The sequence below is a fragment of the Nanorana parkeri genome, unplaced genomic scaffold, assembly GCF_000935625.1.
Source record: "Nanorana parkeri isolate BGI_ZX_2015 unplaced genomic scaffold, ASM93562v1 scaffold1011, whole genome shotgun sequence".
Classification (NCBI taxonomy): domain Eukaryota; kingdom Metazoa; phylum Chordata; class Amphibia; order Anura; family Dicroglossidae; genus Nanorana; species Nanorana parkeri.
Genome location: NW_017307279.1, coordinates 537,013 through 552,574, shown reverse-complemented (window position 1 = coordinate 552,574; position 15,562 = coordinate 537,013). Strand labels below are relative to the sequence as shown.

Here is a 15,562-nt window from a genome sequence, read left to right as displayed (position 1 = left end):
CAAAGATTTATATGCTGTTTCCAGGGAGGTAATATTAATAGTAGAGGAAGCCACTGTGATCCAAATGTGTTGCCAGTCTGTCAGACTTAAATGCTTGTAGGTCTTGTTCCCATTTTTGGACATAGTCCTGATGCAGACGGATGACACAGACTTGAGTTGTGAATATAGAATCAAAATTAGTTTAGGTTGCAGAGGAGTGGTCAAAAATCGTCAATTGGTTGGAAGGTACTTCATTGGAAATTAGAGAAGAGGCCCAATGTTTGATCTGTAAATAGCATAAGTATTCCGCAGATGGAGCATGGTAATTGTCCCTTTTTACTTCACTTTCATATTTTACTGTAGCGTTTTGGAAGGGTGGAGTAAATATGCTTTTTAGTGCAAGCTATGCTTTAAAAATGCCAGAATAGTCTCTAAATGGTGAGGTAGGCACTACCCTTGGTGTTTATAGTAAAGGTTTTACATTATTTGTGAAGAACAAGCTATGTTGGAATGTCCAGCCCCATTGCAGAAAATAATTCCATGCATAATACAACAGGAAGCAAAGAGCAAAAAGACTAAAAACATTCAGCTAACAGTAGTGCTGAACTCACAGCACAGTTTTTGGAGAGCTCTATCTTGGAAAGGATAGCACAGAGGTAAGTTTAACACTTTACACTTACCTCCCACTATCCTTTCCAGTTATATTGCCTGGAGCATTTCAGGGCATGGCAAGATCCCTTTGTCGAGGCAACATGTTGCCTTCACAAAGTGACCCTCTGGGGCCCTGAAATATTAGCATGAACCATGTGAAATAATGGCATACAATAAACGGTGAATAGACCTTCTTGGGGGGGCTAGTGGCAATCTATATTCCACTTAGTGTGTAACGACATCAAGTATTGAGCCACATATTAGATTCTATTTCACTCCATAAGAAATAGAGGAGGTTTTTAGTAATTCATTATTTTAATTATGCTGAAGTTATTTCTGAATGCAAATTTTGCATAATAGCACTTATGTAGCGGTAAGCAACTAGCTTTTATAGGTTCTAATGGCCTCACATGCAGATGCTGATTTGTTACATTTTTTTCTGTCACATAATTTCACCCTTACGTAACCTGATGTATGAAGGAAAAGCCATGTCCTGGACTTCATACAGCCCTCGAGCCATCAATTTGGATATTATTACCCTATGGGGGATACTAAACTGAGTTTTTAAGACCCTTGGTGGAATGGAGGGACATAACACTCTGATTAAGAAACTAATCAGCTGCAACTTGTTCATTCGAATGCCACATTCTCTAATGGTATTTTATGAATATTGCTATAACAACATTCATTATGCTAGTTAATGGAAGTAATAAACAGAATGTAAAAAAAATTGTTCTGCACAAGACTTTCATATTAATTTGAGCTTCCCTAATGAAGAGATATCTCAAAAGTAATGCTGAGCTTGACTTTGTTTTTGTTGATGTCAACTTTTAAGGTCATATTTTTCATGGTACTATGTATTTTTACCTAGCACTATTATGCTTACATTTGTGTCTAGATCATCTAGTGGAGGAACTCCTGCTGTGGCAGCCCAAACATAATTTTAGGACCAGTGGCACAGATTTTGGTTTTGCAGAGTTCTGGTGCTGCTCAGTGTTTTGCCCTGGGCTCTGCTCTCCACTAAAGGCAGAGACACGGATGTTGCGGCTATCGGTATCAGCAGAACTCATGGGATAGTGGTGGTCATGTGATCACTGCCAACATCACTCCCACATTTTGTGGAATATTCCCAAATTGAAGGGTGAGAATCATTGTAAAACTTGCAGTATCTGTTCAAATAAACCTTGCAATACAAGGTCCACTTTTCTAGGAGGATCTCAAACCCCAATTCAAACTTAATGAGAATGAAAACCATTGAAAGAAAAATGTAAAAGATACTCATCTTACACTTACAGCTTCCTGGCATTTTCTGCATGCACTGGCGACATCTAAGGATTCCAGCACTGTACAGTAGCACAACTGTTGCAGGATTTGGTATCTTTAGATTACCCAGGATCCTATGAAAAGGATTAGTGAGAGCACCATCTCCAAGGTGAGCCTGTTGGAAGCTGGTGTGTAAGGTAATTTTTAAATTTTCTTTCAATCTCTTTTATTGCCTTTCACTATTTTTGTTATTGTGGGGGTAGGAAGGCTTTTTTCCTGCTTAGTCTAACATCCATCCATGGTCATGAAGTGAGCAGAGATCTTGGGGTCCTATCATCCTAACAAAGGTTGTAGACCTGTTCACTCTGCTAGACAAACCTTGTACTAACTCCATACTTATTAAATATAGCTTACACAAGGATATCAAAGTGCATTGCCCAGTTCGGAGCCAATTTATAGGACAACGGCACTTAAATTATATTTATCGTTTAGGGCTTGTTTACACTGGTGTGATCAAAACACCTATAAAAAAACAGTTCTTTACATGCCCTGTTCACACATACAAGTTAGGTGGAGTACAGAAAAATGCAACCCAACAGACATGATTTAAACAAGCCATCAAATTACAAGTTCAGGTTTCTTATAAAAACCTTACAGCCACCCTCCCTGGCCCCCTAAAAATACACAAGTTAGACATCCCTCTAAGTGCTTACGTATCTCCTCGTACCGTTACCATTTCAAGTCTATTGGGCGTTGTAGGTAGTGCGCAGGTATGGCAGCCCGGCATTAGATTCCTACCTAGCCAGGTTGAAGACAACATGGGAAGCTGCCACTGTCGGAGGAGGTAAGGACCTTTGGAGTGGATGTCTAGTCTGTGTATATTTGGGAGCTAGGGAGGGGGGCTTAGATGTTTTTGAAAAAACTTGTCCTTTAAGGTTATAATTAGGTGACATTAAACCCAGGACTTAAATCTTAAAAATGCATTCAAGCACCTTAACTATTAACAAAAATTAATCTTATAATGCATCATTTAGCTATAGATCCCCAAATCATCTCTGAATAGGTGCTGACATTGTTCTTCCTTCTGGAGTGTGGCTTCCTTTTGTTCTTCATGGTCCCTGTGTGTGTTGTAAAGTAGACACCGCTCCAAACTCGCTCCTGTGATGGACTACAATCTCAATACAAATTAGTAAACTAAACGTGGGATTGTAGTCCATCACAGGAGCGAGCTTGGAGTGGTGACTACTTTACAACACACACAAGGACCATGGGCAACAAAAGTAGCCACCCTCCAGAAGAAAGGGCAGTGTCAGCATGAGTCCAGAGATGATTTGAGGATCTACGGTTGAGTGATACACAAATTGGTTACATTTTTGCTAATAGTTAAAGGTACTTGAATGCATTTTTAAGATTTAACTCCTGAGTTTAAATCGTGTGTGCACTAAATACGACTTCCACAGATTACAGTAGAGACCACATTGTACAATGGTACCCTAGCATGTGGCATTCCCACATATGTGAAAATGAATGCAAAATCAGACCTCTGTTCTTACTGAAATATTGTAAACAAGTCCTAATTAGCTTTCTTATGCTGGGGAATTAGTGTGTTCTACAAACTGCAATTCTATAATGCTTTCTAAACACAATTTAATTTCCTCTATAGAAAGCAATGATAAAATAAATGAAAAATTCCATAGCGTTAATAAGGTCAAACAAACTGAACAATTCCAAAATTAAACACTGAACAGTTTTGTTTTTTACTCCAAATACAGATGATACTGAGTAAATATAATTTCCCCTAACACGTTAAGAAACTGTTTTGATGATAATTCCCTGTGTCTTTTTTTTCTCCTCTGCTTTTCCTCCTCTTCATTTATTTTTAGTTATACTTTCCACTTTATTAACTATAACACAATTTCAATTTAAGCCGAATAAAAACATAATGTTCCTCGGGCCGATTAAAGTGAAATCTAATCAACGTCTCTTTTCCAGGTGTCAGAAAAAATATTTAATTAGTTGGTAGTGGAGGAATTGTAACTGATATGTACCATTTCTGGTAAAGAACAACAAGAAGCTAAATCAAACACTACCGCCCTCAGATTTCACAGGAGATATTGTTCTTAATGGCATTTGGGAGTTTCTGATGTTATTAGCTTATAGCCAGGACTATAATAAGCCATGACTCTGCCCTAGATGGACCTGAATGAGGTTGACATTTTGGCGTTGCCTCATTTGGGTGAATACTGCTAAACATCCAACCAAGTAAAAGATCTTGGTATCAAGGGGGAAACTTATATGGAATAAAGGGTAGTTAGGTACTTATGTGTATATATTGAATAATGGGTTCTATTGATTTATAGATGCACTTCATCATCCGATGGCTTGTATGAAGATTATCTATGTTCCCTCTGTGTTGGTGGTCCTCTTGGAAGTAAGTGAATATTTATTTATCATACTCTGAGTTCAGTAAGAAATATATTATAGGAACCAACATAGTATATAAAAGGATTATGCATTTATTTATAAATAAAAGTGACTGTACATAGTCCTTTGCAGAACCCTAACAGCCCCATCATACTTTGGACATTTTAGCCGCATATGTTGAAGTTGATATTGCTTGATGTTGCAAATTATTATTAGCTATTTACGATATAAGAGTATGAAATACTAGTGTTTGAAGATTACTGTTAATTATATGTACTGATTTGTTGTTTAATGTTTTTAGATAAAATCCCTCCACATATGCTCCTAAAAAGGGGACTGTTAGTCTGAGAAACACATAGAGTTATGCTCATTATACCATTTCCATGTGACATTATCTATATGGAAGTGTTTAGATGTGATATAGATTGTGGATTATGTAACAGAATAATATAGCGTGACCAAAAAAAGTTGCACACTCTAATATTTCTTTGGACCATCTTTAGCTTTAATTCTGGCATGCATTCGCCATGCCATCGGTTGTGCCCTCCCCCCGTACGTTCCTCCAGTCAGCGCTGGAGGATCGGAGAGGGGAGGGGGAATCCCTGCAGAGAGCGGTGACAGGGAGATGATTGGGAAGTGAGCGAGCAACTTATGTGTTCGCTCACATGCCGATAAATAGAGCCGAAGTGTGATAGTTTCAATGTCACAAGTAGGCTCTAACTATGAGGATGATAAATCACTCACCTCACAGTTCTCCTTTAATCTACACAACCATTATGTATATGACAGGCACTTGCACTACATAGTTATTGTTAGATCTCAAAGAAGTTGTCTGATTAAAATCAATGGACACTATGCAGTCTGAATAATGTGAAAATCCCACAAAGTTTCTGGCGACCACAGACTATGTGATCTTTGCTTTGGCTGTAGTACACACAAGTAGGCTCGGCAACTTAATCATGGCAATAGGGTATTACATTTTTACTCATTATTATAATGCACTATTGAATGATGGAAGTATGTATGTATGTATGTATGTGACCATTCCATTCCATTAAAATGAAGTGACTGACAGGCCCACTTTAGCTTTATTTAAATATTTTCACAATCCACGTGTTTCAGTTATACCATATTCCAGAGATTCTTAATAAGAGGCTTTTCCATTTTAAGATAATTATGCTGACAGCCAGCAAATAGAGAGAATAGAAAGATAAATAGGTGAATAAGTAAAGCTGCAAGCATTTCAGGAGCACAAAGCCAGCAGAATATGCAAATTGTTCCGGATATACTCTTGACTCAGCAATGGTTAATTCACAGTGCCGGGTAACTTTAAAATGAAAGATTTCCACAATGAAAGCTATTCTGGTACCAAGGGGATAACGGAAACACAGGGCTCAGCATGTCAACTCTGATCTTACAGAGGAGTCTCATATGCAAATGGCCACAGTAGCTCCAAAGAGCCGCTCACATTTTACTACTGAATGCACTCTATATGTATATACTGTATAGACACATTAGCAAGACAATAAGACCTTTACTATCTTAGGTAACTTAAAATACACTACACTTTCTTTGATTTGTAACTAAAGGTTACAGGCCTTTGTATAAAAAAGTGGAATGCCACTCAGAATAGTTGGGTTTTTTTTTAGTGTCCCCACTGGGGAGATGTCCCCTCATTTTTGTTTTGTTGACCTTACAGGGAGTAAGGAGCAATTATGAACATTCCCCACAAAAGTGTAAGGCTGGGCACACACCTTACAACCATCGCAAGACTTTTGCGATGATCACAAGCTACGCCCCCTGAGGGGCGGGCTTCCGATGACCGCAATGCCGAACGGGCAGTGTGCACTTGCGCACACTGGCCCGTACGGCTGTTATCGTACGGACATGCCACAAACCCGCCGAACATCGTACGATGCTCGGCGGATTTTCGAACATGTCCGTAAGTTTAAAGTCGTGCGACCTTACAGTAGTAGAGGTCGCACGGCTTCCACACACCTTACGATAATCGTACGATCGCGGGATTTCCCCCGATTATCGTACGATTATCGTAAGGTGTGTGGGGACCTTAAGGCTGGGATCACACCTAACCACTGTGGTGCATTGTAGTAGTGGTTAACACTGTGCATTAATGTGTGATGCATTAGGCAGCCTATTAAAAATAAATGGGGTGGAAACACACCTCAACAGCCTAGAAACCGGACCCTCGCTTTTTTGGCAGCGCACTGCAATGCATGGTTAAATTAATAAATGATACCGTATCACACCATTGCAATTAGCGTGTGGTTCAATAACGTGCATGGGAACACAATCGTGACAACTGGGCCTTAAAAAGAAAAATGCATTGTAACATCCAAACTTTTTCTTGATCTCTATTTCAATCATTTTTATTGAACATTTTAACAATAAATATCAAGCACTACCAGGGGTGTCCTGATCTATTTTGCCGCCTGAGTTTTGCGGGGAAATCACTCCTCCGCCCAGGCATGCAGGAGTCACTCCTCCGCCCAGGCCTCACTCCTCCGCCCAGGCATGCAGGAGTGATGCCGGCTCTCTGGCCCAACTTCAGGCAACCAGTGACCTCACTAGTTGCCAGAAGCTGGGTGGGATGCCGGCCAGAGTGTCCCAGGTTGCCAAGAGCTGGGCATAGAGATGTATGGCCATTAGACATCTCCCCACCTGGCTCTATTCAACCTGGAATGCTCTGGCCTGAAAGGGGGTTGCAGGCACACTGCAAACATTATGCAGCAAAGCGGCCATGCCAGTCTGCCTACCACCCTCCCACATAATCCTAACAGATGCCTCATCATAGAGGACGGCCCTGAGTACAAACATAAGATAAATGTGCCTGAAGTGCATTACAGTTTACTACGCATAACATTGGGCATCCTTGTGGTTCTTTACGTGCAGAAAAATCATTTTCTTGTACAAATGGACTAGTCTATAGCAACGGGTTTAATTTCTTTCAGATATCCATATGTGCAGCACAAGAATCCTCGTTGGGAAATGAAGTGGAAGCAGATAAGACACCCACTTCCATAAGTGCAATGTAATATAGTAAAGCACTAATGTATCTATGTGAACTTTTACATGAAGCTTTTTTAATAAAGGCAAAACAATTGTCTATGATATGCTTACGATGGGTTTAAAAAGGAAATGTTGTCATGTACTTTTAATAACCTTTTTTTGTGACAGTGACCAACAACAGTACAATGCAGTGCTGGTATCAGGTTGCCCAGATAATCCCTTTACTCGGAGACAGACCAAGTACTGGTCTGATTGACGGCAGCTCCATCTGTGCCTTGCCATCTTACCTGATCTTGCTTCAGCCGGCCCCAAGAGATCTGTAAATCATATCTGCCCCTGATTAAGGACAAGGTCAGATGGGTACTGCGTTTGACTAGATGTACATTTTAACTGAATGACATAGTTTGCTACATTAATGTATATCATAAATAATTGCCATGTGTTTTTTTTTTATGCCAATTTATTTAGTCTGTTTTATTGTTGCAGCCCCTTTCCAGCCACCTCCTCTACATGTACTCCAGCAATGGCTGCATGGCATTTCTCAACAGTGCACAATGCCTGCGTGGTGTGTCTTGATATGCCTATGTGTATCCTTTAGAAGCAATTTCACATGGTGACAACCCAGGAGCACAATTGGACGAATTTCTGCTTTTGTAGCTACAGAAGCCAGTGCACAATTGGAAATATTGGAAATTAGGGGGGGATTGCAAGGCATGCCAGGTACCATAGTGGCAGCTGCTTCACTTTACCTTTTGGATCTTCTCCGTTCACTTTTCTTCACACATTTCACCAGGCAGCAAACCAAAAATGCCATCGACATGAGCAGAATGATGGCGCAGCTTACAATGGAGGCAATGACTGCAACTTTAAATCCAAACGTCTCGTACTTTGATAAAGCTGTAAAAAAAGAAATAAATTATAGTCATGGATTCCAAATGCAAAAGCTGTTTAATCATTAAGCTATTGTTCAGAGTCCTGCTTTTTTCCCTTGGACGAGCTGATGTTTAGCTTAAAAGTGACAAATTATTTTAATTTCTGGATGCCATTCAAAGCTGACATTGTATTTAAGAACACCTCTTAAGTAGGGTCCTATTTTTATATTCCTTATGTTAACGGCTGTCTGCTGATGGATATTAATTGAATGCAGTCAGCCAAATAGCCTGAGGTGATAAATATATATGTATACTGAGGGCTTAAGGAATCTTACTCTGCAGTTTGGCAGTGTGTGTAGCTTTATGTGACAATCACTAAAAGGCAGATACTTTATTTCCAGGTAGGTACGTGCTAATATATGGGACAACTAACAAATGAAATAAAAATATAGGAACTTAAAAACATCTGTGCACTTTAAGCCCAAATAAAGACTCATATCTATAATCCTGGACCCAAGCCTGGTATAATTTTTGAATGTTTGTTTTTATATCAAGTACATTTTATTGAAGAAGTTTTGTAACTTGAAAGTCGAAAACAGGATGTTGTACAGAGGCAATTGAGGCATAGGCAGGATATTCTAATTACAAGTACAAATCATAGTGCCTACTGAGTGCTACTGGGGTGGAGGTTGGAAATAGGGGACAGCAGGAGTAGGAAGCTAGCAAATGGAGATAGGATATCCCAGGGCTATATGCATGTATGGGCGTGACATCCATATTTTAGAAAATCACCATCCCTTGTGTAGGACTAGACAGTAATCTCAGGGAAGAAAGAACTGAGTACAAAGCTACTGCTGTTACAGAGCAAGGGTAGAGGTAACTGGTCTCTCTCTTGTTGCAGTTCTGGGATGTAGAAGTCCAAATTAAAAAGTCAAGCTGGGATTCTTGGGGTCCCCAAGGTGGGTAGAAAGGAGCAGGGAGAGAAAGGGCAGAGGGGAAGCAGGGTATGAATGGGTAAGGGAGTGCTGGAGGGGGTAAGATGGGGGGTAAAAGTGGAAGGGTGAGCTGTGGTTGGGGCGTATGGCCATCTACCGTGAGTTGTGGGCACCTCACGGCTCTACACCACTCTACAACACACAAGGACTGTATTTTTGGAAGTACTTAGGTTGGGAGGGCAGTCGAAATGTAAGTTGCCATTGACAGGAATGGGTACCTGTTGGGTTCATGAAGTTTTGACTGATTTTTACTTAGAAATGCCTTCATATTCCTTTGCCTCTCAGTACAAATGGTGCTTCCTGCCCCCACACTGCAATGTTCTATGCTGCCACAGCTGTGTAACAGCCAAACCTCTTAGCACAAGGTAAGGCATCACTGTTTTACATTCTAAGTGGTTACCCTATTTTTTACATTGGTAGCATACTTATAATGTATGGTTACTATTTTATCTGCCAAATGATTTGTAATTTTGGCCAACTATTCTTGAAATGCACACACCTCTACCAGTAAAGATGGCCCTTCGTCTTTTCCAATAGACGGAATTGAGGAGGATAGAGGATAAGGATAAGGCACAAAGTTGAACCAGGAAGCTCAGTTGCTGAACCACAACATAAGTGTGTCATCTGACTAGCTGTGCTAGTGTGCAATAGATGTCCAAATCACAAAATAATTTGGCAATTAAAGTGGAACTATGGGAAAAGTAAAAACGGCAGATATTATGCAGTCTGTTGGTGGTATTAACACATCATAGTTTGTTTTTCTTAATTCTCTCTGTAACCTAGATCTATTACCTGTCGATCCTACCGGTAGATCCATCATTTTTCCACTTCCTGTAACAGGCCAAGCTGTCCAGCAAAAGTGGTAGTTACAGTGAGAGGAAGTCCCAGTCTCAGCTGCTAAATGGCAATGGCAGCTGTCAGTCCAACAGCTGGTTGCACTGACTGCAGCAGATTGGATGAAAGCACAGTTGCTTTTAGGAGGGTGACCACACTCCTGCAGCATTAGAAACTGGTGGTCACCCTATTAAAGGGTTTACACACTCTTTTACACACACTATTAAATGGTTTACACAAACTTTAAAACCATACATATATGTGTATTTCAGATTGGTATTTAGCTGTTTGTCAGGTTAACTTTAATGGTAGCTCAACCAGCTGCACATACTATGGCTATCATTTGTCCCTGCTGGGGTCTGTCTGTCTTGAAGGGGCTTGTCCATTGTAAACAAATGTCCTTGGTAATGTCCCTGGTGATGTAGTGCCTTGCTAATGTGCACTGCCGGGTAATGGTGTTCGGGATGACGCCAATGAGAATCACATTGCCACTCCAATATGTCGCTGCTGGAGCTTGTCATGCATGCCCGGCAATCATCTTCCCAGCTGGCTTTTCTATGCACTATGAGGCCATATTGGAGATGGCGCCACACACACACTACCTCAATATGGTGCAACCACTGCAGCCATACTACTTCAGACAAGAAACAAGGTTTCCACTGGTTGGGACAAATGCATGGGAAAGGTAGAGGGGAAGAGACAAACCTATACATAATATCATGGCTTGAAAGCAGATACCATTTTGATTCAGCCTCCTGACGGAGAGGACCTGACCACAATCAATTACCCGGTGATTGTAATGTACCTTAGTTTATTGTGTTTAAAGTTGGTTTTAAAGTGTGTGACCAATTGTTTGAGCGAGTGTTAAAAATGGGGGTGTGATATAAGTGTGGCTACAAATGGTGGCATTATTTTGAGAGTGATCTGGTTAGTGTGTTGCCCCCTTATTTCTTTCTGAAAATCTGGTAACCATAGCACATACTGTACTGACCTTACCTTCTCTCCCTCGCTGTTCCATTTGCCCACCATAAGTGAACAGAGAAAGCCCTAGGTAACCGGTAAGTCACCACCTGGAGCTTTCACAGGACGAAGGACTTTGCCTCCACCCCATGTGAAGTCACTGGGTGCCTAAGCAGCCACTTGCCAAGCACTAGTGCTGTCACATAAGAGAACAGAGGGGGAGTGAGTCACATAGAGAAATATACCTTAATTTTGGAATTATCAGAGCTCTCACTACCTCTGCCTGGAATCACTGAGTAATTATGCTTAACTCAACAGCCTTCTTGAACTTGCAACACCCTGGGAGGGTTGAATCTTCATCTGTTTCCTCTTCACCTTCTTTCTGTTTCCTAGACTACGGCTGCCTTACTTAGCCTTTTGCATACCTCTTGCCTCCTATTTAGGCATCATTAAATACTTATGCATGCCAATGAACAGTGAGACAAATTAAACTAGAAAAGTTAATTTGTTAAAAAACATCTTTATTGTGCACCGCTTACAGGTAGCAAGTTTTTTACAAGACTTGACATAATGTGATAGTCTCCTTTGAAATACCGAGGTTGCCATGTCACATAATGAAAATGCAATTTTTCCCCATAGATCAACTACTTCTTCATACGCGTCTGCACTGCCACATTCAATATATTTGTTTAAATGTCTCAAACTGCCATTTAACTGGCCCACAACAAAGCAATAGTTACAATATGAAGCTCCCAAATGGCTCTATCACAAAGTGTGTATGTGTGTCACCCCGCTTGGCCTAGGGGTGGTAATGTGAAAAGTGGGTTGCATTGATCTGAGGCCAGTTATTGTGTTTAACCTATTAAAAAAAGTTGGTCCAACTCGAAGGGGTAAGTGGAGAGAGATTTAAAAAAAAATAATTAAACATACACCTTTTAATTACTTACAGTGATTTTGTCACTTAAAATGTATGTCAAGACAAAAAAAAAAGCATATTTAGTACATCTCTGTAATACAGGCACATTTCCACATGTGTTATACTTTAACCACTTGCTGTCCAGAGCATTTTCTTTTGTGTGCACTAATTGCGCACACATGATAAAATATAACTTTTTGGCTAGAAAACAACTTCAGACCCCAAACAATGATATATCTTCTGAAAGCAGAGGCCCTGTAGAATATAGAAATGCTAGTTGCAATTTTTTATGTTGCACTTTTTTGTGCAAATGTTTATCAAACCAGTATTTTTAGGAAAGAATAAACTAAATTAAAAGTTACTAAACAGAAACATAATATAATACCCAATTTGTTGGTAAAATATGAAAGACGGGGCCATGCCGGGTAAATAGATATCAAACATGTCAAGCCTTAAAATTGTGTTCGCCCGTGAAGCCGCAAAAAAAGTCAATACCCCAAATTTCCCATAGGGGAAATTTTAAACACTTTTAAAGCTAATCAGTTTAGTGTTAATAGTGATTGACAGTGCTATAATTATTGCTCTCACTCCGACGTTCGCGGCGATATGTAACATGTGTAGTGCAATTGTCGTTTTCGCACGTAGGCGCACCGACGCGTGTTTGCGGGTGTATGTGCGTGCACGTGGGGGGCGGGGGACTTTAAAAAAAAATGTTTGCATTTTTTTTTCGTTTATGTTACTTTAATTTTATAATTTTTAAACACTTTTTTTTTTTTACGCTAACCCCATTGCTATTACATAGGGGCTAACAAGTACCTTATGTAATAGCAGATAGGGTGTGACAGGTCCTCTTTATGGAGACATCAGGGGTCTTTCAGACCCCTAATGTAACATAGGGACCCCAAAGAAGCTGAGGAAGCAGGGATCTGCTAAGGTGAGGACGCCGCACGATACCGCACGGTACAAACGATCCGCCAGCTGTACAGATGCCGGATCGCTTGCACATTAACAGCAATCGCCTGCTGCTAAAAGCTGTACCAATAAACACGTCTGCTGCCGCAGCCGTGTTCTTGTTTTAACCACTTCTGTCTCACTCTCTAGACGTATTGCGGCCCGGAAGTGGTTAAACATGCTGCAAGTAGAGAAAAAAACTGTTGATGTGTCCGACATATAGGGGTGTATTCATAAACAATTTGCTGAGCCATTCCACCTGTGAAACTCTGAACGTTCGTTCTGTGCCAATGGAGGGAAAAGCAAAGGTTCTTAGTATAAATTCTTTCCCAGTCGAATAAAATATCTGGGGAATACTATATTATGGCCACTAGATTGAGCTGAGGCACATAAAGTGCCTATGTCAGAAGTTTTAATAAGTCAAAACGTCAATTTCCTGTGATGGAAGAAGTAGTACACTCACCTCTACAGCAGCCCATGTTTCCTACCTCTCCTCCATTTTAGCGCTGTAGCCAGTGGTGTATTTTTGTTTTGTGCTGCCCTAGGCAAGACTAAACTCAGGCACCCCCCAATCTAAATTTGCCCCACCCATTCCCATTTAAGACATTTAAATCGCTGGATACAACTTCTGACAGGTTGTGCTATTAGCGTAGCAGGGAAGTCCGCTGTGCATTTTGCTTATCTTGTCAAGAGTCTGGATATAGTGAACGCCTGTTTAAATAGTAACAGGCGCGCGCTGTATCACTTCTGCTAGCACCAGAGAGAGGAGGCTGAGCTCGTCGGTGGATTCCGGTATGGATAATTTTTTCCCTCTCAACTTGGTTGGATTATTTCATGTAGTGGTTCTCAACCTATGTAACCTCAGGACCCACATTTGTCCCCGGTCATTAAGTCACAACCTATGTTGCACAGCAATCGAATGCACGGCAGTGTGAGCTGCTGTGCTGTGACGAAGCTCCATCCATATGTGCATTGCTTGTACAGCTCCCATGCGTGCCTGTAGAGGTGCCGGGAGCCAGAATGTGATGTCACTCCAGTCCAGGCACCTCCACAGGACATGCGAGGGAGCTGTAAGCAATGCAGGTATGGATGGAGCTCCCTCGCGGCCATACTCCCAGCCTACCCCAAGTCGGCAATCGGTGTCGGGGCAGCATATTTTGAATAGCTGCTCGGTATGAGAATGGACAGTGCTAGGGGGAGGCTAAGGAGCCTCTCACCTAGAAAAGTGGAAGGCATGCAGCGACACACTTTAGTCGTGACCCACTTTTGGGTCACGACCCACCAGTTGAGAACCAAGGATCTAATGGAATCAAATCAACAATCATTTGCAAGTGTTGGAAAAAAAAAAGGGAGGAGCAGGATGGAAAGTTTTTCTCGAACATATGAAACTCTAACAGGGAATATAGTTTTCGTTCATCATTCCAAAATCGAATGTTAAAATCCAGTGAAATTTCAAACAACATTGGTCAAGTCTCTCAAGAATGTCCTAAAGAGATTTTTCATATGAACGTTTGTATGAAAATCTACCAGTGCCAGCTTACCATCTATGGGCAGGTAGGATTTGCTCACATAAGTAATAATCAAACCATATGATAAATCGCGCAATAAAATTAGCATAGTTGTATTTATTTTTATGGTTCAGGCAGTACAGTATTTTGGACAGTTTATTATGCAGTTTATTTGAGCTCCTTCATATTTCACGACTTTATATTTAACCTTCCTGTGTCATGAGCTCCAGTCAGCGGAGACAGATGGGAAAGAGCTGATGAGTCAGCAAATCGGAATAAACATCTCTCTCTCTCTGATCACCCTCATGTTTAATTAAACTGCTACATAAAAGACTGACGTGAATTTTAATTTAAATGTAACTACGACATGGATTCTTTCTGAAGATGACAAACGTATGCACTATATCAGTAGCAAAATCTATATGTAAGACTGATAATGTTTGATGTGGCAAACCTAATTTATATTAAACAACGACTCCAGGCATAGGGGCTGAATTATAAGGAGTTCACCCGGCGTGTAGCTGGGAAACGCTGTTCGTACAGCCTTACTGCCACTAGATGGTGCCAAGGAGCATAAGAATTTCTATGCTCCTCAGCTCCACTAGATGGTGCCAAGGAGCATAAGAATTTCTATGCTCCTCAGCTCCATCTAGTGGCAGTAAAGCTGTACGAGTGTTGTTCACTCAGCTATACGCTGGGTGAACCCTTTATAAATCAGCCCCAATGCCCGGAATCCTAACGCCTTTACAGGAACATTATCAGGGTACGATCCAATGCCAAGCTGTGCTGTTGTGGGATTCACACTCCAAAGTAGGTGACCCACTCAGTCCAAAACATTTTTGCCTTTGGTTTTCCCAACCTTCAGGCTGTATATTGGATTGCAAAAGGCCAATACCAATTCAAATTGAGGCAGTTACATTGCTTGCATTAAAAAATATATATTTATTAAAGCTGAACTCCAGCCTTACCTTCAGTCTTGCTTGGTATTACAGGCTCTACTTCTGTACTGAAATTGCTTACTCCCATTACACTGCACACTGTGAGATTCTCACTGTGTGCATTAGAAGCTGCAGCAAGTGTGATAGAGCCTGTTTTTTTACTGCCTGGAGGACATCAAGCATCATCCAGCTCATCCCCCCCCCCCCCCCGCCCCCGCTCTTGCTGGCGGGCCACTTCTCTGAT

At 41.0% G+C, this 15,562-nt stretch overlaps 1 protein-coding gene across 1 annotated transcript in view; it reads right to left on the bottom strand.

Moving 5' to 3' along the window:
- The window catches only part of SUSD3 (sushi domain containing 3), a 100,882-nt gene that overhangs the window by 14,451 nt on the left and 70,869 nt on the right, over window positions 1-15,562 (bottom strand). The window contains exon 3 of the mRNA XM_018567126.1: window positions 8,094-8,241. Within this exon, the coding sequence (XP_018422628.1) occupies window positions 8,094-8,241 (148 nt within the window). The remainder of the gene's footprint in view (window positions 1-8,093; window positions 8,242-15,562) is intronic.